At 45.7% G+C, this 26,269-nt stretch overlaps 1 protein-coding gene across 11 annotated transcripts in view; it reads left to right on the top strand.

Moving 5' to 3' along the window:
• Window positions 1-26,269, top strand: part of SLC4A4 (solute carrier family 4 member 4) — a 197,194-nt gene that overhangs the window by 153,787 nt on the left and 17,138 nt on the right. For all 11 annotated transcript variants that reach the window (XM_083458605.1, XM_083458604.1, XM_083458612.1 and 8 more), the window contains 8 exons: window positions 1,009-1,280; window positions 6,938-7,008; window positions 10,348-10,536; window positions 11,403-11,516; window positions 13,346-13,507; window positions 18,675-18,853; window positions 19,113-19,185; window positions 23,089-23,157. In XM_083458605.1, coding sequence (XP_083314731.1) covers window positions 1,009-1,280; window positions 6,938-7,008; window positions 10,348-10,536; window positions 11,403-11,516; window positions 13,346-13,507; window positions 18,675-18,853; window positions 19,113-19,185; window positions 23,089-23,157 — 1,129 coding nt within the window. The remainder of the gene's footprint in view (window positions 1-1,008; window positions 1,281-6,937; window positions 7,009-10,347; window positions 10,537-11,402; window positions 11,517-13,345; window positions 13,508-18,674; window positions 18,854-19,112; window positions 19,186-23,088; window positions 23,158-26,269) is intronic.

Here is a 26,269-nt window from a genome sequence, read left to right as displayed (position 1 = left end):
AGTGGCTCTTCAAGTGGTGAGGCACCTTCTTCATAAAACCCTCAGTGGAGATGTTGAAGATTTGAACCCAGGACCTTCTGCATGCATAGTACAGGAGCTCATGGTTCCTTCCCTTTCAGGCATCGTATTTCTCCACCTCATTCCTAACTCTGTGGAAGAATAATCGGCATTGCAGCTTTGCGCATTTCTGCCGTTGTTCTGCAAAACAATGGAGTGTAATGCATCGAATGCAGCAACTTGTATTCTCACTCTTCCACTATTTAAAGATGTTTCTGGCCTTCATAGCTGTGGGAAGTAGGCTTGAAATATGTGAGCACCACCTGCTGAAAAGCTGATGTTGAAGACATGTGTAGGGGCAAAATCAAGCGTGTTATCCAGAGTTTAGGGAGATGGGGCTTCAATGTCATGCCCACCTCTTTGCCCCCTAAGTAGAAGAATGAGAACAAACCTTCCAACTGAACCTTGCTTCCACAATCTGATTCCCTTTCCCACCCTTTGCCTTGACGTAGCTTTTCCGAATGCACTTTCTTTTGGAATACAGTGGTGCCCCGCAAGACGAATGCCTCGCAAGATGAAAAACCCGCTAGACGAAAGGGTTTTCCGTTTTTCGATGCGCTTCGCAAGACGAATTTCCCTATGGGCTTGCTTCGCAAGACGAAAACGTCTTGCAAGTCTTGCGATTTTTTTCGCTTTCCCCCCTTTTTCTAAGCCGCTAAGCTGCTAATAGCCTTTTAGCCACTAATCTGCTAAGCCTTTAATAGCCGCTAAACCGCTAATAGCGCTAATCCGCTAAGCCGCTAATAGGGTTGCTTCGCAAGACGAAAATGTACTTTCTTTTGGAATACAGTGGTGCCCTGCAAGACGAATGCCTCGCAAGACGAAAAAACTGCTAGACGAAGAGACTCGTGAAACGGATTATTTTCGTCTTGCAAGGCACCACTGTACTCTGTTCCTTTCATGTAGCTCCCTTGTCCCTTGTTTTTACTTGGGTTCTCTCTCTGTTTGCAGAGACAATGACCTGCATTATCTGGAGTTCCGCCTCTGGATCGGTTTGTGGTCCGCCTTCCTGTGTCTTATCCTGGTTGCCACTGACGCCAGCTTCTTGGTCCAGTATTTCACCCGGTTCACGGAAGAGGGCTTCTCCTCCCTCATCAGCTTCATCTTCATCTATGACGCTTTCAAGAAGATGATCAAATTGGCAGACTACTACCCCATCAACTCCAAATTTAAAGTGAACCAGATTACCCTTTACTCCTGCACCTGCATGCCGCCAGACCCAGGTAAGAGGGAGGCTTCTTGCCAGCAACCTGCAAGGACACTCGCTTGTCTGTGTCGTGGTGGGGTTTTCAGCACTCCGACAGACTAATAAACCTTGCAACTTTCCCTACCTGTATTGGCCTTCCATGTTGTCAGCCCAACACGCACAGCATGCTTCCTTAGGTTAGTGCCTTTCAGATACTCACAGCAACCTTGACAATGGCCCATGCTAGTTTGGATGAAGGGGGGATTGTTGTTGTTGTTGTTTAGTCGTGTCCAACTCTTCATGACCCCATGGACCAGAGCATACCAGGCACTCCTGTCTTCCACTGCCTCCCACAGTTTGGTCAAACTCACGCTGGTAGCTTTGAGAACACTGTCCAACCATCTCATCCTCTGTCGTCCCCTTCTCCTTGTGCCCTCCATCTTTCCCAACATCGGGGTCTTTTCCAGGGAGTCTTCACTTCTCATGAGGTGGCCAAAGTATTGGGGACTCAGCTTTAGGATCTGTCTTTCCAGTGAGCACTCAGGGCTGATTTCCTCAAGAATTTCCTTCCAGTTAGTGCTCAGGGCTGATTTCCTTAAGGGGGGGGGGGTTGTAGTCTGAAACATCTAGATAAGAAGAGAAGAAGAGGAGTTTGGGTTTGATATCCCGCTTTATCACTACCCAAAGGAGTCTCAAAGTGGCTAACAATCTCCTTTCCCTTCCTCCCCCACAACAAACACTCTGTGAGGTGAGTGGGGCTGAGAGACTTCAGAGAAGTGTGACCAGCCCAAGGTCACCCAGCAGCTGCATGTGGAGGAACAGGGAAGCGAACCCGGTTCACCAGATTACGAGTCTACCGCTCTTAACCACACTGGCTCTCAAGTGGCTCTCGAGGCCTTTTTTGGCAGCCTTTGGCAACATTTGATGCTCCTCCCAGCTCTTGTGCTTCGTTGCCAGAGCCACATAAGCGAGGCCCTGGGCTTTGGAAAAGAGGCACATGGGCTCTTGACAGGCTGCAAGAGTCTTCCGGCTTCCTTGCCAAAGCCTAGATAGTGCTTTCCCAGCTATGGGAGGGCTCTAGGAGCCTGCCTTGCTTATCCATCTTTGGGAAGGCAGCACGAGGTATGAAAAGATCTAGAGGTTACCAGGTTAGGGTTGATGGGCATAGAGGTTCCATATGAAACTTTTTATCCATTACCCATTTAATTCCAGTTAGCGGAGCCAACATGATAACTAACTAATAGGGATTCATTCTTTTTTGTGCAAGGTGCTTTTTACCCACTTCTAGATAAAAAAAGAAAATTTGCTCCTAGAGAGATGATTTCCTTGCATTGCACCCTTTGTATGAGAAACAAGAGAGCCAGAAGACTAATAATTTATTAAAACATCTCCACCCTCCTTTTCCACAAAGTGGCTCACCACCTCCAATCCCTCCCACCCGCCCCAGGTCTGATGTCCTCGGACACTAAAATTAAATCTTGCCTTGGTGGTAGAAACAGGAGTACAAAGAGCTCGAGTTGAGTAGTGCACGATATGTGGCAGTCAACTTTCGTCAGTAGCGAGGTATGTCCAGCGTTGAGACAGCAGTGAGTCAGAAGTTTGGCACTGAGCAAAGCAAACTTGAGCATTCAGCATGCTTGCCAAACAGGAACACGACCCGTTCTGCATCCTACCTGTCGTACGCCAGGTGGCCTGTGCCTGGATTAATTTCAGGCATTATGCATTAAATATGAAGCCAGAGTGCTTAATATGAGAGGTGCTGGACCTCAAGGCTGCTGGAAGGCAGGCAGGTGGATGCTCTTGTCTAGAAGTGCTTCCCTGTGACCCTAGATTTATAATGGGAGGCAGCACAGTGTAGTAGTTAGAGTAGAGTAGGGGGGAGACCCTAGTTCAAATCCAGCTTCAGCCATGAAGCTCACTGTATGACCTTGGGGCCAGTCACTGTCTCTCAGCCTAGCCTACACCCCAGGGTTGTTGCAAGTACAAAACAGGGGAAAGGACCACAGAGTAGTCTGCCTTGGTCTCCTTTTAGGAAAGGTGGGGTACAAATGCGCCAAGTAAATAAGCAAATGAAGCTAAATGTTGGGAGATACAGGGCAAAGAGAACACAAAGCCCATTGGAAAAGTGGAATTTGCTGAACTACAACTCCCATCATGCCTCCCTAGTTGGCCACGCTGGCTGGGGCCGATTGGAACCTGATGGGCGACGGGTTCTCCCTACCTCAAATAAATTGGCCAGTCTTTAGGGTGTCACAGGTCTCCTAAAACCCTTTTTAAAATAGCAGTAGTGATCATGTTCCCCTGTTCTGGCTTTTACCCCAGCCAGGTCTATAAAGGCTGCAGGAGACATTTTCATTTTCATCCCCTGCAGCAGCAAAAAAATAATAATGACCGTATCTTGCTTTTTTGCATCTGATGAATGGGATTTATCACCAATGAAAGGGTATGTTGCAATGAATCCTTTAGTCTTTGAGGTGCCACGCATGGCTTTGCCAGTTTTGTCCTTTCCAGGGAGGATGTAAGGAATGTGCTTTACTGCGGAACATACTTGTTCTCTGGAACAGGCACTCCAAGATCTAGAAAACCAGGTGGAATTGGCTGGTGTAGTTTCTTCCGGTTAAGTTGGCAGCATTTACTGCTCATCATTCCACAGTTAATTCTTCGAATTCTATACTAGGTGCTTAATAATGTGTGAACAGCTTAAAATAAGTGTGTGTGTGTGAGAGTGCGTGTCACTAACAGATAATCCAACAGCTATTAAAAGCCACACTCCTACAGCAGCCCTTTTCTGAAACCAGCTATTGAAATCCCTTTGCACACATGTGCCTGCACTCATATTCCATTTGATGAATGAAATAAGCGATGGGAGAAGATCCCTCCTCCTTTGCTTAGGCTCAGGAGCTAGATTTGATTATTGGCTTACTGCATCTCCTGCTGGTTTTCAGCCAGTACTGCAGCAAAGTAGTTTGGGGTAGTGGAAGGAAAGAAATTGGAAAGTAAGCACAACAGAGCAAGTCTGCAAGTCTCTTTCTTCGTCTGATCTCACGCGCGTTTATTGTTGACTTTCCCTAGGGATGGACACGGTTTTTAAAAAAATGAAGGATGTTTGTATAAAATTCGTTAACAGCGTAAGGAGGAAAGGAAAAAAAAAAAAGGCTCGATTTGTTTCCAGTGTGTATTAACACTGGGAGAGCTGTGCTTGTGAGGCTGAGGTTGTGCAGGCTTTGTGGTGCTATTTAAAGTAACTGCAGTTTTCCGTTCAAGCATTGGCTGTCTCTCCCCCCCCCCCAGTGAAATCTGGTGATGCTGTAGGAATGAGGCAGGGTCCACCTTTATCTAGACCAGGGGGAGGCAAACTAAGGCCCGGGGGCCGGATCCGGCCCAATTGCTTTCTAAATCCGGCCCGCAGGCGGTCCAGGAATCAGGGTGTTTTTACATGAGTAGAATGTGTCCTTTTATTTAAAATGCATCTCTGGGTTATATGTGGGGCCTGACTGGTGTTTTTACATGAGTAGAATGTGTCCTTTTATTTAAAATGCATCTCTGGGTTATTTGTGGGGCATAGGAATTTCCCCCCCAAAATATAGTCTGCCCCCCCCAGAAGCTCTGAGGGACAGTGGACTGGCCCCTTGCTGAAAAAGTTTGCTGTTCCCTGATCTAGACCTTTACTTCCAATGCTGAGCATCACAGCCTGGTTTTGTGAAGTGCTGGGCTTCGCTGCGGTCATGGCAGAGGGCCGCCTACCTTGGTCTTGATGCCGGCGAAAGGGAACAACCCCTCACCTTCTGTCGAGGAAGCTGGCGTGTAGACTGGCCACTGTTCACCAGATCTGTACGGCTTCTATTTCTCCTGTATGGGAACTGTTGAGAACATGTTGAGAAGGGCTGTAGCTTGGTGGTAGAAGACTGCATGCGAAAGATCCCAGATTCAACCCCCAGCATCCCATTGCAGAGCTAGGAGTGTCCCCTTTCTGAAAACCTGGAGAGCGTCTGTCATTCAGAGTCAACAATACTGAGCTAGATAGAGCTGTGGTCTGACTTTGGTATAAGGTCACGTTCTATGTTCCTGGCACCCACCTGCCACCATCTTCATCTCTCTGGGCCCCAAAGGACTGTCCTAATAAAGCTTACCTGATAGGCCCGTTATTATTATTTGTTGCATCTATATACTGCCCTAAATCTGGAGGTCTCAGGGCGGCTCACAGAACAGAATCAAAATACAAAACCACAAAATACATAATCAAAATTAAAAACGACAACCCAATAGCCCAAGCCCCCATCCCCACGATCCTTTTCAGAAACAGCATACCAAAACTTCTCAAATGCTACAGTGTAAAACTGATGCCTTGAAAGGAGATATGATAGCCACCTTCAGTATCTCAAGGGCTGTCACATGGAAAACAGGCTTGTTTTCTCCTGTTCTGGAGGGGAGGACTTGAACCGATGGCTTCAGGTTACAAGAAAGGAGTTTCCGACTCAACATCAGGAAGAGCTTTCTTGACAGTATGAGTTCGACAGTGGAATGGGCTCCCTCAAGAGGTGGCGGACTCTCCTTCTTTGGAGGTTTTGAAGCAGAAGTTGGATGGCCATCTGTCATGGATGTTTTAGCTGAGATTCCTGTTGGACTTGATGACCCCTTGGGGTCCCTCCCAACTCTAAAATTCTGTGACTTGATGGTTCTATGACACTGTGGTCTGAAAGACAAAAATCGCCAGTGATTTTTCCAACAGCGTACAAGTATATTGAAGGGATGCAAACTACTGTTTGTGGTTGCTTTAAGTACAGTGGTACCTTTGGATGCGAAGGGGATCCGTTCCGGAGCCCCATTCGCATCCTGAAGCTAATGCAACCCGCGTCTGTGTGCGCGCGGGTCACGATTTGCCGCTTCCGTGCATGTGCGTGACGTCATTTTGAGCATCTGTGCATGCGTGAGCAGCAAAACCCGGAAGTAACACACTCTGTTACTTCCGGGTCACCGCAGAGTGCAACCTGAAAATATTCATCCCGAAGCTACTTCAACCTGTATCAGGTTGAAGTGATATGACTGTATCATTCTTTTAATGTACTCTGCAGGCATGTTTCAGTCTTTTCTGAAATCCTGACAGGTTGGAGGATCTCTCCCCCTCCACACCTGCCACCCACACCCACCCACCCACCCAGAAGGGAAATGCTGAATTTTCTTCAACACACCTTAACTGCAAGCACAACCATTTTAGCACTCAAACTATTATCCCTATATAATGAAGGAATAAAATGGCAAAGAGTTGAAAGTTCTGATCTTGTAATGCACTTTGATCTCCTGGATAACATGAGGATTTATTAATGATGATTTTGCAATGGAATACTGATCAGGGTTCCAATCTCTAGGCATGCAGGCACCGAAATAATCCAGGGCAATTATGGGGTGGGTTTTTGTGTGTGTCTATATTGAGTAGAAAGCAAATGATGAGCGATGCAGGTTTTGGAGTGAAGTGTTGTCTACTTTTTGAAGCTTTTCTATGTCTTTGGAGTAATTCAGAATCGCTCTTTGGGCTGTTTATAGGTTGAAGCGTAAGAGGATTGCGAGTCTTAACTGGATATTATTTTTAGATAGGCGAAGGGGCTGTGAGTTTCCTTTTAATTGCAACTTGTCTCCCACAACATTTAAAGTGCTTCTTTCAAAACGCTGCGTTCTGCTCTCTTTTGTCTTTTGCAGTTAATTCTTCTGCATTTAACATGACAGCCACAACCCCATCTTATTGGCCTGCAAGTAACTCTACTGAGATGGTAAGCTGAGCTAATGAGGAAAACGGACACTTGACGTTTCTGTGTTCTGTGCAAGTTACATTATCTGTTACACTTCAGTGCTTCGCCACTCTTTTGAACCTTTTATTTTTAATCTCTTGGAATTCAGTGACATTTGTTGCCAGGTAAGTGGGTAGAGGGTTATAGCTTTAATTTTTTCCCCTGTGCCCAGATTCATAACATAAAGGAACAAACTGATAGAGTTGGAGGGAAACGGTGTGTGCTTAAATCATTTAGTCATGAACAAGTTCTTTTCATTTCAGAAGGAATTAAAAATGCCAAATTTTGCCCGAACTCTTTCCGCTTTTCATGTGTAAATGAAACACCACCTGGTGTTTAAAATCAACAGCATGGTGATTTCTTGGTGGGATTTCAGATGGGGAGTGTTTCAGCGTGGGCACTATTATTATTATTATTATTAGCCTTTATTTCCACACCCCGCCCCCAAAGAGCTCAAAGTGGCACGCACACTTCTTCCCCTCTCTATTTTGCCCTCACAGCGACCCTGTGAGGTAGGTCCGGCTGAGAGACAGTGACTGACTCAAAGCCGCCTGCTGAGCGTCTGGGCTGAGTGGGGATCTAAACCAGGCATGGGCAAACTCAGCCCTCCAGATGTTTTGGGACTACAGTTCCCATCATCCCTGACCACTGGTCCTGTTAGCTAGGGATGATGGGAGTTGTAGTCCCAAAACATTTGGAGGGCCGAGTTTGCCCATGCCTGATCTAAACTGAAGTCTCCCAGGTCTCTAACCTCTGTGCAACACTGACTGCTATGGCAACAAATGGGAGACAGAGTGAAGGTTGCTGGGCAGTTGCGGGGGCCATACGCCCAGCTGCGCACCAGTCACATCGCTGTGCTTACCAGGAAAGTCAAAGTAGCAGGCAGATTAGTGCTGTGTGAGCTCAGTGGCAAGACTGGCAATTGGCTCTCCTCTGCGCTTGCTGACCTCTGCACCACCTCTCCCTTCGGGGTAAGCGCTGTAACTTAGCTGGCAGGGGCCCCAGGAGCACAGTGCTGCCATTCCCTTCCAGCTGCCCCTAATGATAGCATGACCCTGTACACATGGGGATGAGGGGAATGTGATAGAGGGAGCCTGGGTGGAGGGAGACGAGGCAGTGGCCAAGGAGGACTGCTTCTGGGAGGAGCAATGTGCAGTGACGACAAGCCCTCTGCTTGCGTCTGTCCTGTGGTCTGTGAAACGATGCTGGGCAGGTGAGATACATGCCTTAACCGGGGCCATGCACCCTTGCCTGCACATAACTCACCCTCGCAAGGGGAACCGTACAGCATCCTTGGCCTGTTGTAAGTGGCTATTAAGAATGGGAAGGGCATCCTATTAGAAATTCTGCAAGGCAGCCAGCAAAAGAGGAGGAAACTGCTGAGCATTACAATGTACTGTGACAAAGTGCCATAGCCTCAAGGTGCTTCTTGTGTTTGCATAGGAAATGGCATGTCCCATCAGTCCCCCTGTGCATCGGCTGCCAAAATAGCTTCCGCCCTCTCATCCCCCGCCTCCTCCTCTAGCCTGGCTTGCTAGGGTCAGCTTTTCTTGTTTTTTGCTTTGGCATCTTCCTCCCCACCCCCCTTGCTCCTGACTCTTACTACCCTCCTCTTGGTCCTTCCTCCTTCCTCTCTCTCTCCTTGTTAATCATTGCCTCTCCTTTCTCTTGCATTCCCTCCCTTGCAAAAAGTGGGTTGCAAGCTCCTTGAGGCAGGGCTCTTTTCTTTTGCTGATTTTGCAGCGGCGCACTTTATACGTAGATGGCATAAATATTTATACTGTGCCATTGGTGTCTAGTCTTTTACAGAGCCCAAAAAGGAGAAGTCTCTGCCCCATGGGGCTTACTGTCTTAAATTTGACACCACTGAGAAAAGAGGAAAGGGAAGAAGTACATAGATAGGGAGAGAATATGCGTGCATTTCAGTTACGTGTACTGTATATCACAAACATTATATAAAATAGAGGTGGGGAATCTGTGGCCCTCCAGATGTTGTTGGAGTCCATCACCCATCAGCCCCAGCTAGCAAGGCAAATAGTCAGGGCTTATGGGAATTGTAGTCTAACAAAACAACAACAACAAACCTATATTATAGGGAATTGTAGTCTGGCAGGGTCTGGAAGGCTGCAAGCTCTCCGTCCCTGCACTGAGTCGTGGCCTGGTTCTTTGGTGACAGTTTTTGCTTGCCAAAGTGAACAAGAGCATTGAGAGGCTCTCTGAACTGGAGCAAGACTTCCTTAGACATTTTCCGAAGCTGCAGTAGAGTTGAGTCATGATTTTGCTGACACCAATGGATCAAAAGAGCCTGCCAAGTCCTCTCTCGACAAGTTTACATTGCCTCTTGCACCACCGTGGTCTCTGGATTCTATTTTATTTTCCACTCTGCAGCGCTAGGGAGGGCCATCCTCCCTAAGGTTTCTTGGCAGCGAAATCTGCCTTCGCAGTGAGATTTTGGGGCTTGAACAAAAGGAATCCTGTTCTGAAAACGGGGTGATAAAAGAAATAGCCTGAAGAGGACCGCATGCCTCCGGTGTAGCGCTTCTGAATATAGATTGAAGGAAGATCACGAGTGCTAGATGGGAATCTTCAAAAGCGACACAGAGGAACACAATGGGACAAATGTGGAGGGTTGGGAAGGAAGGTGAAGCAAAAACAAAGATCTCAGCGAATCCTCCTTCCCTTACTGCGGTATTAAGACCAGACAAAAGCTGTCAGCAGGAGCTTTTGCTTTTGGCTAAATCATTTTAGGTCCTGTGTTATTTTCCTGAAAGGGTTTAGAGGACCCAGGCTGTTTCCAAAAGCAAAAGACGATGGGAAACCTAAAGATGTGCCCACTTACTGGTGAGATCTTACTGTGTTGTGTTCAGCTTCTCAAATTGATGTACCCCAAGGCAAGATAAAGTTTCGGTTCACACAGCCAAAACTCCTGCGTGACAAATTACTCCAGGGGAGGCTATTCCACCAAGCTCTGCCCTACCTCCTTACTTAGCATCTTTTCAGCCTGGTCCCAGTGTTTTCATTGTAGAAGGCAGCAGGGAGGCGGATAGAAGCAAAACCAGAATTGGTCCATTCTATCACTGATTCAGGCTCTGCCTGCTGTTGGTCTCCCAGTGGGCACTGGTCTTCCCTGGATTGCTGTGGTCCTCGCTGTCAGCACTGCAGGAAACTTAGCACCTTGGGGGGGTCTTGTCCCTGTCTGGGGGCTTCTTTGCATTTCACCCAGCTTTGTGACATGCCTTTGTGGATTGAGAAAGCAATGGTGGATTGCTGTACGCTTCTCTTCATTAGTTAACAGATGCCACCTCTGTTGTTGGTTTGCAGCACAACGGCACGATCGATTGGTCATCTCTGGGAAAGAAGGAGTGCTTGAAATACGGGGGAGTCCTCTTCGGCAACAATTGCAAATACGTTCCCGACATCACACTCATGTCCTGCATGCTCTTCCTGGGCACCTATACCTGCTCGATGGCCTTGAAGAAGTTCAAGACCAGCCGTTATTTCCCAACCACCGTAAGTATCTTGGCGTGTCTGTCATAGCCCCGTCCAAGTCTCATTGCTGAGCGAGCAGGGGCTAGGAGTCTCCAAGGAACGCTTGCCTGAGAGCAGAATCCACATACGAAATAAGACAGTCCAGAGGTCAGGGAATCCAGATCATCAGAGCCAAGGATCCAGTCCAGAGGTCAGGGAATATATTCTGTCATTGTCAGCATTCCTTTCACCTGCCTCTCTGGTCCATTGGTTACTGGAGAACCAGCTGATGCTATTCTCCAGAAGCATTTTTCTGAACACTGATTTCATTGTGTGCTTCTTTGCTTTTTCCTTCTGTGTCCATCAAACACTCACTGGGCAGTACCTTATTTAAGTGGCAGCCAAAGTAAAATGAAATAGTTGCTCACAGTAGCCTGGTACTACTTTTAAACTAAGGATGGAATGTCTTCCTACTGAATGTTATTTTATCGTTTTAATTTTTAAAATAATTTTAATGTCCATATTTTGGGTTGTTTTGACTGGTTATTCTGTGCACTGCCCCTTTGACCCTATGGGATGAAGAGCAGTTACACGGACTATGGTGAAGTTGCCTGCTGTTAGTTGTGCTAATGCACCTTTTGTTATGTGTGTTGCCATGCAGGAGATTGCTATGCGTATTTTTAATGAGTTACACGTATTTTGCGTAAGTGTGTTACTATTGCAATGTATTTTTTTACTTAAGCCAATGCTTTTAAATATGTTGTAAGTTGCTTGGAGATCTTTTTTTTGTGTGTGTGTGTGTGTAACAAGCAACTAGGAAGTTCAAATAAAGAATAACAACAGAATATAATACATAATACATATAATAAATAAACAACCACCACAATCAACACCTCTGTTTTTTCCAGGCAAGGAAGTTGATTAGCGACTTCGCCATCATCCTTTCCATCTTCATTTTCTGTGGAATTGATGCTCTGGTAGGTGTGGACACACCAAAACTCCTTGTGCCAAGCGAATTCAAGGTAAGTCGATCATTCCATCCTTAGCTCCCATAAAAGAAGACAAGAAACTTGTTATGTATTGAGATGGCGAACATGTCCCTTTGTGTTGTGGATGCTGCTTCTCCATTGCCCACTCCCCATGATGTAATGTAATGCATCTGGGTACTGCATGGGATGGGCATATCATATGGTTGCCATACGTCCGGAATTTCCTGGACATACCCAGAATACTGCTGTTGGAAGCAGTATCCGGGTGGAAATTGGCAAAATGTCCGGAGGAAATCCGGGCATATGGCAACCCATGTTGGCAGTGTTGTTTTTCTTTTGTTCTTTTTAAAATTATTTTATTTTTTGCCAACCACCAAAACACAAACAGTGAAATCCCCCAGGCGGCTGATACATTGGGTATACATATTCAATAATATACATACAGTGGTACCTCGGGTTACATACGCTTCAGGTTACATACGCTTCAGGTTACAGACTCCGCTAACCCAGAAATAGTACCTTGGGTTAAGAACTTTGCTTCAGGATGAGAACAGAAATCATGCTCCGGTGGTGCGGCAGCAGCAGGAGGCCCCATTAGCTAAAGTGGTACCTCAGGTTAAGAACAGTTTCAGGTTAAGAACGGACCTCCGGAACGAATTAAGTACTTAACCTGAGGTACCACTGTATTCAATAATATTCAATAATAACATATTCAAATCAATCATATGTACACTTCTATATACCTTAACACTCTTCCCTCCACAAGGTTTATTTAACTTTTAACATTTTAATTGCCCCAAATTGTTCAAACCTACCCAAATAATTCAATATCTTCTCAAACCAATCCTCCTCTTTCTCACTGACCAGTGCTGTTCTTGGTTTGTTTTTTTTAATAAAAAAAATAGCTCAAAAATGTCTTTTTTGGGGCGATATTGCCAAAATCGCTCAACAGCTTTGGCCAAAATAAAATAACTTTTGTGTCCAGATTTGCACGTATTGAAATATGGCAACCCTAATATACAGCACTAATGTGGGAAGTTAGCATGAGCTGACTCTCCCACCTGGTTCCCTCTGGCAGGCATTACAGCTACATGAAACTGGCTACTACACTACAGAAGTGTATGAAGCGTCCCTGAGAGCAGCCAAGTGCTGCTGCTGTTTTCTGCTTTGTGGGTTTCTGAGCTTCCCTCACCCACCCTGTTGGTTCTTTCTGCCCTTTCCTCTGAGCTGCAGCAAGGCTGTTGAAGGCCGCAAGAATTGCACTCACTCCCAATATGCTGCCAAGCCAAGGTTAAGTTCTTGAACTAAAGCCCTGAACAACATGGGGCCGGTTTATAACACTTGACTATCCTGCCTGGTCACGTCAATACTTTGGAGAGACACTTTGTGGCTCCTTATGCTCCCGAGGTCCATTTTATGTCCTCCAAGACCAGGGCCTTTAGTTTGGTGGCACCTGTCCTTTGGAATATGCCCTCAAGGAACATCAGACCTGCAATATTGGCAGGTACCTTCTTAAAACTCATCTGTTCGTCAAGGTGTTCCGTTGATGTATTACTGATCTACTGATGGGTGGTTGGTTTTATATTTGCTCTATGGATGTAATTCTGTTGTTGATTTTATGCTCTTTGCCAAGCATTAACGCTGGCAGCTCGGAACATTTTGCAAATTAATAAGGTGCCACCAAGAAGTGAGAATACGCCTCTGCTGGTTGGGATTTATTTTTTTTTCTTATGGTCCCTGAAGGTCCTGCATTCTTCTCTAAGAATTTGGTGTTCCAGTGATCTAGCAAAGTGTTCCTTTGGTCCAGACACGTTTTTTGCTATGTCTCTCTAATATTCGTCTTCATCTCCTTTTCCCCGAAGCCAACAAGCCCCCACAGAGGCTGGATCGTCCCGCCATTTGGCGAGAATCCCTGGTGGGTGTATCTGGCAGCAGCCATCCCTGCATTGCTGGTGACCATCCTTATCTTCATGGACCAGCAGATCACAGCTGTTATTGTCAACCGGAAAGAACACAAACTCAAGGTTGGTGCCTGGAACAGGGATGAATCCAGGAACTCATGGGTATAATTATAAGAATCTCACCAACGAAGTTAGGGTGGGTAACTTTCTAACCTTCCAAGGTTTCAGAGGGACATCTTCAAATGTTTTGGCAAAAAAAACCCCTTCCAATGTGGTCTTCAGGGTCACTTCGTAGCTGTACTTAAGGTCAGGGGTGGGAGAGTTGTGTATCTCTTGTGGTTGCTGGACTAGAGTTCAGTTCACATCATCTCTGACCATTGACCATGCTGGCTGGAGCTAATGGGAGTTGGAATCCAACAAAATCTGGAAGGTCCTTGGTTCCTTACCATTGGCCTTGTACAGCGTTTCCCAAACTTGAGCCTCTACCTGCTTTTGGACTACAGTTCCCATCATCTCTGCTAGATGGGGATGATGGGAGTTGTAGTCCAACAGCAGCTGGAGACCCAAGTTTGGGAAACACTGGCCTAGTTCAATACACCTCACGCTAGTCTTACCATTATGTAGTTTTGGTAACCCAGGCTATAGATAAAAAAGGGTTGGGTTTTTTTCTGTTGTACAAAATGTTTCTCTGTCTCTGCTCAGCTCAGATACCAGAAGTGAACTGGTCTAGGATAAAAATGCCGGTGGCAATAGACTAACAAGGTGTCATAGGATTCAGCTATCTGCACTTGTGACCCCCTTTTGATATGAATTTCAAATCCCACCCCTGTGGGCGCTTTATACGTGAATGGAGCAAACTTGTAATTAAACAAACACGGTTTCTTTTGTCATATCTAGCTTGCGCTGAAGAAGAGGAGTTGAAAATGTTTTCTAAAGAAATAAAGATGGCCTTTGTTTTGGCTTTAGGTCAGGAAATGCTGCCCAGGAAGTATGTTTTTGGACTCCACCGGTCTTGGTTTCTTTCTCAATGAACATTTACTCCTTGTTTATCTCATACCGGTGTCTGCGTACTATTTTTCTTCCATCTGCATATAGCTGGGTGGAGGCTCTTATTCAAACCTCTGCCGAGGCTGATTCTTGCTTAGATAGGACCCAGTCCCACATCTGCTGCAGAAGAAGGGCACCAGTCTCTGTAGGTTGCTAGCAAAGTTCGTCATGTACCCCCTCCCAGAGGTAGATACTTCACCTTCTGTAGCAGCAACCAAAGGAGGATTTGAACAGCTGTCAAACTTTCCATAGCACTGTTTTACAATTGCAAGGAGGGTAATAATGGCAGCTGTGTGCAGTTTCCTTCTAATTCTGCATGCCCAAATGTGAGGTGAGCAGCTGGAATTACACCTGAGCTACCTATGTATAATATTCAGCAAGAGCATTAAGCTCCTCTGGGGGTGCAGCAGATGGATCTTCCTGTTTCTGCCACATGTTTGTGTGCCAAGCTGTGTATTGGGCCCAGAAAGAAGAGAAGAAGAGGAGTTTGGATTTGATATCCCGCTTTATCACTACCCTAAGGAGTCTCAAAGCGGCTAACATTCTCCTTTCCCTTCCTCCCCCACAACAAACACTCTGTGAGGTGAGTGGGGCTGAGAGACTTCAAAGAAGTGTGACCAGCCCAAGGTCACCCAGCAGCTGCATGTGGAGGAGCGGGGAAGCGAACCCGGTTCCCCAGATTACGAGACTACTGCTTCTAACCACTATACCACACTGGCTCTCAGAAAGGCTCTCACCAGAAAGGCTCCGGATACCATTTTTCTGCTCCTCCTGCTGCTCTTTTGCTATTCAGGACCATAGGGACAGCTCTGGGCAACAAAAACGTTTGTCACCTCAACTTGGCCAAAGCAAAATGAACATTTGGGCAGCGTGGGGTGAGCCTCTGGAGGTGAAGTCAAACCGCTGCATTAGCACCACCCCTGGGTACAAGCCTGGGCAGTGTTTGTGGAGGTCCTGGGCTGCCCAGACGACAAGACCCTCCTCTTGGTTTTGCTGATGTGGTCCAGAGGAAAGCAGAGCATAGAATCATAGAATCATAGAGTTGGAAGAGACCACAAGGGCCATCGAGTCCAACCCCCTGCCAAGCAGGAAACACCATCAGAGCACTCCTGACATATGGTTGTCAAGCCTCTGCTTAAAGACCTCCAAAGAAGGAGGCTCCACCACACTCCTTGGCAGCAAATTCCACTGTCGAACAGCTCTTACTGTCAAGACATTTGGCACCAGCTTGGCTGCAGGAGTTGCAGGAAGGAGGCATACAAGGCACCACCCAACTGTCTTAGGGACTCCACTCTGGATTTGTGTAGGGTTTATTCCTTAGCCTTTTCTTCTCCCAAAGATATCCCGCAAGGCAGCGGAGGTTTAGGATCAGAGTTTCCCTTTTCCTAGATGGGTTTCTCTTCCCAGGTGGATGAGCCCCATCTGTTCAAGCTCATATAGTAGGCCATGTTATTAGTGGCTATGAGGGCTTGATTTCAACAGGTTGTTAGCCACCTTGGGCCTCGGAGTTCCCATCTGTGGCATCATATTAATTCTCACTTTTCCTTATATCTTGATTATAGTTGAGCACATTTTTAAATCAGACTCCCCCACAACCTTTGTAACTCCAATTCATATACTGCCAGCTGCACATAGAGCTTCCGTTCTGCCAAATGATTATGCAAGCCACCCACAATCTAGTACCGTCTGGCTTCTTTGGGTTCCCATCAGCCCCAGCCAGCAGTCAGGGATGATGGGAACTGTAGTCCAAAACACATTGGAGGCACCACTTTGGAGAACACTGGATCACACCCATTCTTTGCTGGTGCCCCTTACGCCCAAAATTCTTAAAACACCTTTGTGGTATCGCTTCTCGCCTCTATCCCTCGTCCCATTCAGACCCCAGCTGAATCTAGCTGAGATTCCTTCATTGCAGGGGGTTGGGCTAGATGATCCTTGGGGTCCCTTCCAACTCTACACTTCTGTGATTCTATGGAAAGCTCCTTAGTTAATGGAGCTTTGCTCCTTAGTCATCACCAGGAATTGAAACAAGACTGAAGCCCACTACGTTTGTGTGCATTCATCCTGTTAACCTTCCTTTTCTCTCCCCCCACTTCTCCTTGTTATCTTTCCCCCACTGTCAGAATTTAGATTTAGATTTCTCAGGCCAAAGAGCCTACATTGCCATGTGCACTAACGGTGTTATGTAAATGATAATAACAGCATCTCTTAGCGAGGCCCATCTCCCACTCTGTGGATTTATAAGGCTCATGTGACGTGTGGGGAGGCAATGGGGCGAACAGAACCTACTACTCTCTGCCAGTTGTGGAAGAACAAACAAACCCAAAGAATTCAGGATTGGTTGCTCCTCGGGAGTTTCGGCAGAAGAGGCCAGGAGTCTGTTCCCAGGCTCCAATTAGTGTTCAGTTCACCACACACCAGGGCTACTCGCCTTGGCAGAAATAGCTTCCTGTTAAAGTGCATATCAGTAACAAGGAAGAGGATGCAGTCAAGAGGGGAGGATTTGCTGAAAGATAAACAAGGACCCAATTGTCATTGAGATGGCAGATCTTCATTTCTGGGCTATATTGTACTTCATACAATAGCCAGTGTGGTGTAGTGGTTAAGAGCAGTGGACTCGTAATCTGGTGAACCGGGTTCGATTCCCGGCTCCTCCACATGCAGCTGCTGGGTGACCTTGGGCTTGTCACCCTTCTCTGAAGTCTCTCAGCCCCACTCACCTCACAGAGTGTTTGTTGTGGGGGAGGAAGGGAAAGGAGCATGTTAGCCGCTTTGAGACTCCTTTGGGTATTGATAAAACGGGATATCAAATCCAAACTCTTCTTCATACTGTGGGTGGAGGCCCTTGTGATGCTCCATCCTTCCCCCAAAGTCCCCTCCACAGTGGTACCTCTGGATGCGAACGGGATCTGTTCCAGAGCCCCTTTCGCATCCTGAAGCGAATGCAACCCACAGCCACGGGTCGCGATTCGCTGCTTCCGCGCATGCGCTTGACGTCATTTTGACTCCTCACATGCGCGAGCGGCGAAACCCGGAAGTAGCGCGCTCCATTACTTCCGGGTTGCCGTGGAGCACAACCTGAAAATACTCATCTCAAAGCTACTTCAACCCGAGGTATGACTGTATATGAAAGACCAGTTCCATCAGAAGGAAGAGTTCAGATCTGGTCTTCTCTCTGTCATGCTAGTTTTCTCTGTGTAGAGATCCCCGCCCTTTCCCATTCAGCCACGTGAGCCCCTGTCTGCAGGTTGAAATGCACAGCCTGGACCCAAGTACCACCTCAGTGTTTACCTCCTCTGTGGGAATCAGGTGTGCTCTATAATTTGTTTAATAGGTTCCGAGTTCCTTGTGTTTTTGCAGCTGAGTGAGTCACACCTATAATATTTGCCTTACAAAAAAAAACACAGTTTCACAACCCTGGCTTTTAGGTTCCTTCAGCAAGCCAGCCATTGTGCAGTCTTGAGAATTGTTATGCATCGAAACTGGTGGGTGGGTAAGATGATATATGGATTTAGCTAAAGGTGGGTCTTGAGGTCAAACATAGCCATATATGTGGGTTACAATCCAATTTGACCATTCCATAAACAATGGTTGCTTTCTGTTTGCACTGAGATATCAGGTGGTGGCCTGTGTTGAGCACTTGCCTTTCTCTGGAGCAAAGCTCAGTGCAGATCTGCAGTAAAGGATAACCCTACAGCATGCTCAGCTCTGGCTCTGCTTAAATACCAACACCTCTGAGGCCGTCTGTTCTATTGTCAAACATCTCTTACCCCTAAGATGCTTCTCCTAAAGTTAAGCTAAAATCTGACTCCCTGTGATTTCCACCCATTGATTCTACCCCCTGCCTTCTGCAGCAACAGAGAACAATTCTGCTCCATTCCTTCAGGCATGGTACCCCTTCAAATATTTGAAGACACTTGTCTTGTCTCTCCTTTAATTTCCCCTTCTCTAAACTAAACATGCCTGAGCTGTCCTCCACCAGGAACTTTAAATTATGCCCTGCCTGCCCAGGAACCTTTTCTTGCAACTTTTCAAATAAAAAATAAGCCCCTTTCCTTGTTTGCATGTGCTTCTCCACTGCATAGAGCCATTTCTGGAGCACTCATCCAACCGTTTCAAAGATAATGAAGTTAGCAAACAGGGTCGAGGTTGATCCTGTAATGTTTCTGTGCTTCTTCCAGCATGGCTTTCCATCACATGCAGCAAGCACCCTACCACTGTTCCTCTTCTTTCCTCTTTGCAGAAAGGTGCTGGCTATCACCTGGATCTGTTCTTGGTCGCTGTGCTGATGATTATATGTTCCTTCATGGGCCTTCCCTGGTACGTTGCTGCTACGGTCATCTCCATCGCGCACATTGACAGCTTGAAGATGGAGACGGAGACGTCTGCACCTGGGGAGCAACCCAAGTTCCTGGGAGTCAGGTATGCCAGCAGGGCCGGCCCTGGCATTGGGCAACTGGAGAAGAGTGGCACTCTTCAGGGAGCAGGGCCCATAATCTGAGTCTTATGCAGAGAGTAGGAGGAAACCTAGCTCAGTAGTGCAGCCCAAAGAAATGAAGAGATAAAAGGCCCTCCAGTCAGTTGTGTATATAATATTTCTTCGTGGCAATTCGCTATCTTCGGATGACGGTGAAAAACTTCTAATAGGAACTGGTCTGATAATTGCTGGCTTTTATTTCAGGGAGCAGAGAGTGACAGGAGTGATTGTGTTCATTCTGACAGGCATCTCAGTCTTCATGGCTCCCATTCTGAAGGTAAATGATTGCTCAACGTTTTTGCCTCTGCTTCACCCTCCACCCAACGCTGAGCTGTGTCTGTCTGTTTTGAGAAAGCTACTAAGTCTGCCATAAACAGTTGGAAGGGTTTTTCTAACACATTTAAGGAGCTGTAATAAATTACTGTAAAAGAAGAATTTCAAAATGCCATTGCCTTTGTAGAGTAATAATGTTTCTCGGGAGCAAAGTCATACAGAGGACAGGCAAGAACGTTTTAGGGCAAAAGTGTTTTTGGCAAACTATTGAAGAGTTGCCACAACACTTGCAGGGAATGTGCCTCCCTAAATTTGAAAAGCACAATGCACCTTTCACTTGAAAAACCCCTACCAGGATGGTGGAACTACATGTCTTGTGAAGAACAAGCCTGTCACCAAAAATAGCACTGCCCAGCCCATAATGTTTTGCAAATTATCCCTCCTTGTCCTCATGCTATGTCATGTTGTGCAGGTCTCCACCCTTGTTCCACATCAAGGGAAACCCGTAGTAGAACCATCTGGTTGGCCACTGTGGATAGCTCAGTCAGTAGAGCATGAGGCTCTTAATCACAGGGTCATGGGTTTGAACCCCACATTGGGCAAAAGATTCCTTCATTGCAGGGGGCTGCACTAGATGACCCTCATGCTCCTTTCCACCCCCACTTTATTTATTTATTTATTTATTTATTTATCTATCTATCTATCTATCTATCTATCTAGCTATCTATCGGTTTTCACATATTGCATTACAAATCTACCAAAGCCAACACCATTTCTTCCCCATTCCCTCCCATACATTTACATTGATATATCCTCAATCCATCATATTATTCTTTTCTCCCTCCTCCCACTTCCCTACACCCCCACTCAATTTCCTCCACATTATACAATTTACAATAATCTTCGCATTCTATAGTCTTCTCAAATCATCTATATGTTCTTATTATCTTTCCTTACTAATTTTTCTTCCATCCAGTACTTCACATTTCAATCTAGGCATATTAGCATATCTTTTTTTTTTTGAGCAATATTTTGCCGTATATTCATCAAAACATTTCCACACCTTTTTTTAATTTTTGATTCGACTGATTTCTTCTTATAGCATTTAGTTTTGCCAAAATTAAATATTCATTTAGTTTACAAATCCATCCCTCCTTTGTGGGGATAGTTTGTGCCTTCCAGCTAGCAGCAATCACTATTCTAGCAGCTGTACTTGCATATAGAAAAATTCTTCCCACCCCCTATCATTCCATGATTCTAGGATGTGAGGGTTATAGTACTGCATACAACATAGAGCAGGGGTAGGCAACCTAAGGCCAGGGGGCCGGATGTGGCTCAATCACCTTCTTAATCTGGCCCACGGATGGTCTGGGAATCAGCGTGTTTTTACACGAGTAGAATGTGTCCTTTTATTTAAAATGCATCTCTGTGTTATTTGTGGGGCATAGGAATTCGTCCATATATTTTCCCCAAAATATAGTCCGGCCCACCACATGGTCTGAGGGACAGTGGACCGGCCCATGGCTGAAAAAGGTTGCTGACCCCTGACATAGAGGTAGGAACTTGGCGTGGACAGCAGGCTCCTGTTACAGATAGGTAGCCGTGTTGTTCTGCCATAGTCAAAATAAAAAAATTCCTTCCAGTAGCACCTTAAAGACCAACTGGTTTGGGTAGCAGCTCTAAGCTGCTCGTAACATGCAGTTCCATCCTTCCTGGTTTAACCTGGTGGTGCTGAAATGGAAGTTACCCAAATTTGCAAGGGTTATATGTTTCAAATCTGGAGATGGCATTTTTTTGTTTTGTTTTGCTTTATTGCTTTCTGCTTTGCAGGCTCAGATCATTATTTATTATTTTGTGCTCATAGCCTGGCCTCCAAAAAACGGCTCGTGGCAGGTAACAACAACAACAACAAAATACAATTAGAACAATTGAAATTATGAAACTGAGCCCCAAAACAATGACAGAGTAGCAAAATTGCTGCTGCAGTTCACCTTAAGTCAGGCTGTGATCCACCAGCTGAACAAATGGCTTGACTCGCTATAAAGCAGTTAGTGCTGTTTGCAACCTTTGGCTGGAATAGCATATTGAGTACGAAGAGCAGATCAGGGCAACATGTGAGGAGCATTCTGTGTCTTTAAAAGAGGTGCAGCATCTTAAATGTTGTTTTTCCTGCTTGACCAAGAAGGCAAGGGCAAGAGTGCACAGCCTGTATCCTCTTTAATTCTTTTATTCCTTTTTTTAATTAAAAAAAGAGAGAACTTTTTCAACCAGCCCTCCAGCTTCTGGGTTGTTCATTAACAGATGAGGTAGAATTGCATACCAGTGCATGGGTCTATATAATCATTTGTAACCAAACCCTGAAGCATAAAACATAGCCACGAAATCTGACGATGGATCAGTGAAGCAGTAACGCAAGGCATGGTGGGAAGAGCTTTTTGCTATACAGTGCCTCTGTACATGGAGGCTCAGTTTCATTGTTTTCCATGTACTTAGGCCTCCCTTCCTGTGTTGGCTGACATCTCCCGCTCTAGAAAATGGAGCATTTTCTTTTTTAAAACAGAAAAATTAGAGAAAGCATGAAGCGTTCCAGGATGATGCCATTGTGGCAAAATTCAAAAAGTGATTTAGTACCTCCTTTTTAGAAATAAATATGCCCTCAGGACATTTGAACAGAAATAGCAACTGGAGAGTCTTCTTTGTCTATGCACATAGCAGTAAAACTACCTGCAGAGTTGGGACGGGGAAGAAACAAGAGGCCAGTTAGAGCTCAGGTCAGGCCAAGCCAGACAGGAATTTCTGAAGATGAGCAGCTTAGGGAGTTCTTTCAAGGTCATAAGAAACCAGGTCGGAGTTTAGTTGTGGCTGCCGAGGTGCTCCCCAGGGGGTGAATTTCAAATTGTCTCGTATGCAAGTTGCGGTACCTCCGCCAGTTCACTCGCTGTTTGTCATGCCACCTGGGCATTTAAACATGTGTTCCCAACCTTGCATTCTGAAGTAATCCTGAGACATTTGGATCGTGTCTTTCCCCCCTCCATCCTGAGCACATAGAGAAGCCCCCAGGGCTTTTCACTCTTGACCATGCAGTTGGCCATGTTCACTTCACTTTGATTGTAGTAAAGAGCATTCTTTCCTCAACACACTGGGGTCATGTGTTCTCCTGCAGGTCACATCTCTAAGAGATTATATAGGGAATGAACTGATTCCTTAAAGTTCCTCGCATGTGCTTTTTTGTGTGTGTCTTACTTTGCTGTGCACTGGAGGTGCTTAAAAGTGATCACAATATCTGGAAGCAGGAGAATATAAAGTAGTTCAGGAAGGTCATTGAGTAAGCACTGCCTGCCATATAGTGGCTTGTGCCTGTTACTGCAGTTAGCAATTGTGCTCCGCATATCCTTTGACATAGTTGCTGCTGCTTCTTTTGGGTGGTAAATAATAATAATAATAATAATAATAATAATAATAATAATAATAATAATAATAATAATAATTTATTTATACCCTGCCCGTCTGGCTGGGTTTCGCCAGCCTCTCTGGGTGGCTGCCAACCAAATATTAAAAACTATACAGCATCAGACATTAAAAACTTCCCTAAACAGGGCCACCTTCAGTTGTCTTTTAAAAGTAAAATAGTTGTTTATTGCCTTGACATCTGCTGGGAGGGCGTTCCACAGGGCAGGTGAGAAGGCCCTCTGCCTGGTTCCCTGTAACCTCACTTCTCGCAATGAGGGAATCGCCAGAAGGCCCTCGGGGCTGGACCTCAGTGTCCGGGCTGGACAATGGGGGTGGAGACGCTCCTTCAGGTATACAGGACCGAGGCCGTTTAGGGCTTTAGAGGTCAGCATCAACACTTTGAATTGTGCCCGGAATTGCTTACTTTATGTTTTTTTCCCCTCTCCCCCACTTTTAGTTTATTCCCATGCCTGTGCTGTATGGCGTGTTTCTATATATGGGCGTCGCTTCCCTTAATGGAGTTCAGGTAAGCTTTCTCCTTGGCAACCCAGGGTCTTCCGATTGGTGGGGTGAACGTTACAGAAGTCCCTTGTCAGGAAAGATGGTAAACATTAACCAGCCTCCTCATTCTCACACATCTGAAGTAGGTCATTCAGCTCCTGGAAATAAAGCACATGGCTCAATTAGTCAGTTGGCCAATAAGGTGCGGGAAACCCCATTGTTGCCATCTTCCAGCTGTGTGCCAATATGTTTCCTCTTCTGGAACTCTGTTCATTTTGATTAACATCGTCTCCTGCCCTTTCATCTTCCATCTCGTCCTCATTCAGAAAGGCATGCAGAAAATTGACCAGTATGTGCATCACACACACACACACACACAGTACAGGACTGTGGTGCAGATTTATACCATTCCCCCGAAACAGTGCTGGATTTACGTATAAGCTAAACAAGCTGTAGCTTAGGGCCCCACTCTCTTGGGGGCCCCCAAAAATTTAAAGGAAGAAACAACTAGATGTACATTTCTAAAATATAAGATAAAAAACAAATAAAATAAAATCTACATACAGCAACAGTGTTTTCTGTTGTGTAGGCTCCTATGATGTAAGTAATGGGCCTCACCTGCTCCCTAAAATATCACGGGTTTGCTCATTTCTATATATAGGGTGCCTACATGTGCAACATGTGCAAATGGCTTTAGATACCTATTAGGTCCATAAATTACCATATAGCATATTCAACACAAAAAAACAGTGACAATTTGTTGTTGGCAAAGGAGAGCTGGACATATAAAGGGCCCCATTGCCTTCAGTAGCTGAGGGCCTCATCAAACCTAAATCCGGCCCTATCCTGAAATGATACACGCTTTATTAATTAAAACAATACATGTATTATTAATGTTTTTTTTAAAGAATTGGCTTCAAAGCTAAGCCTGTTAATATCAGCAGGGTTTCAGGAAAAGCAAGCAGAGATGTCCAACTAAGCATGACATTGGTGGGTTTAATACCCCTTGGCAGAGGACTCTTACTGAACCACATTCTTATACTGGGGTCTTTTATTGGCCTCTCTATGTTTCTCTGTGGAACTGCAAACTCTAGAGAAAGCAACATAGATAATTGGTTTGCAGTTCTAATCATTTATCTCTGGAGGAAAAACAGCACAACTGAGAACTCCTGTTTCTGGAACGTAGTGGCCGAAATTTGTGTACTTCCTTATTTTGCAAATGTGTAAACTGCTTCACAGCCTGAAGTTATGGATGTAGTGCACAGTAAGATAAAATGAGATCAAATGCAGAAAAAAATTACTCTTAAAAACAAAACCATTTCTACCAATTTTAAAACAAACAGACAGTAAGAACATTTCTATAGATGCATAGTTAAAATTCCATGATATGACTGGGTCACACTTCAGGAAAAGCCTTCTGAACACAGACTTCATCTGTATTGTATATTTAAATCAGCATTATATCCTGTGGTAGCAGGAAAGCATTCGCTCCTTAAAGTGGTGAGAAATTGCTTTAAATGTGTCATGCGGATGAACTGTAGAATGCGGTTTTATACCAGGAGGTCCAATTGTCATAGGGGCCTGCTCTGTAGCCGTATGATGAATTTTAGCCTTGCCCCTAAATTGAGACCGCCTCCCTCCTATTTATGAAGAGGCTTGAGTTGATGTGGCTGAGTTGGCATAAGCTCATGGGAAGCTCGCGGTTCATAAAACTTGGCAAATCTTGAAACCTCGACCACTTTTTAAAATGATTGTCTTGTCGCTTGAGAAAACGCTGCACGAAAGCTCTTTGCCTCGGAGAGCCTAGCATCTTGGAACTGGCACCAGGAAAAGCTGGTCGTGTTTCTGTTAACTTTCTGGCACCTTGTTAATTGCATTGCTCTTCTGTGCTTAATAGAAAAAGGAGTGCATGTTTTGTGTCCTCCCCTAGAGATTTATTTGGGCCTTGGTTTCATTCACTGGATTGAGATTAATCTGGCTTCAGAGTCAGCCAGCTGTGGGCAGCGGGCCAGGGCGCTGCCAGAGGACAAATAGTTTATTGTTAATTCTTGCCTGAGCTTAGGCCTTTACTGAGGCCATCACTCAAGTGGAGGAAAGTGAGGAGGACGGAGGAGGGGAGGTTGGTTCTCAGCACAGGCATACAAGCTAACTAAATAGACGAGGGAGCATCTTTTCCTAGAACAACACACTGCAGGAACACTCGCTGGTTCTCAGGTTACACAAAGGTCATCATCAGCTAAAACTTGAGTTGCACATCGTCCTGTCCTTGTGGCAATAATTCCATTATGCATACGGTGGGTTCCTCCTGCCTCACTATAATGTGTGCGTGTTCCAGGGCTGGCACACGCATGAGGCAAGGTGAGGCAATTGCCTCGGGCTGCAGCATCTACAAGTACAGCAGATTCAGCCTCCAAGGAAAGCATTGCTCCTCAGCTGTGCCTTTACGGTGGCCTCTTGGGAAGTAGATGCTGCTGCTGGTCTCCTCAATGTAGATCACCTCTTCCTCCTTGCCTGGATGTGTGCTTTTGCGGCACCATTTTGTGTTTTGCCTCAGGTGCCAAAATGTTTTGGGCTGGCCCTGGCACGTTCGTATCAGTGGTGGCTAGGCTGGGACTAAGAGATCTGAAAAGGAGTGACGGTGATAGTGAAGTTCATCTGACTTCAGGCGAAAACCCATCTCAAATTTGGAGCAAGCTTTTACAAATCTCATAATGCTCATTTGACTCTGATTAAAATCAAAGCTGAAAAAGATTTGCTTGAGCCTGGGGTAGCTCAGTCAGTAGAATGTGCAGCTCTTAATCTCGAGGTTGTGGGTTTGAGCCCCACTTTGGGCGAAAGATACCTGCATTGCAGGGGTGTAAACCTAGATGACTCTCGTGGTCCCAACTCTATGATCTCAAACATCCCCTTTGCCTTGAATCACACTTCTGTTGGGCAACAATGACTGGGATAAGCGGAAAAGAGGGGCAGGGATGGGGCATTAGGGTGCTGATGAAGCTGGGGTGCGGGGTTGACAGTCAGCGTGTCTGGGAAGGAGGGTGGAAGTGCGTGACTTTCCAAGTTGGCTTGGCTTGGAAATTTCGAGAGTTAGAGCAGACTCTTTGCAATGAATGGACATAAGTTAGTCGTGACCATTA

Source organism: Podarcis liolepis, assembly GCF_965112155.1.
Source record: "Podarcis liolepis genome assembly, chromosome: 9".
Classification (NCBI taxonomy): domain Eukaryota; kingdom Metazoa; phylum Chordata; class Lepidosauria; order Squamata; family Lacertidae; genus Podarcis; species Podarcis liolepis.
This window is presented reverse-complemented; position numbering and strand designations above follow the sequence as displayed.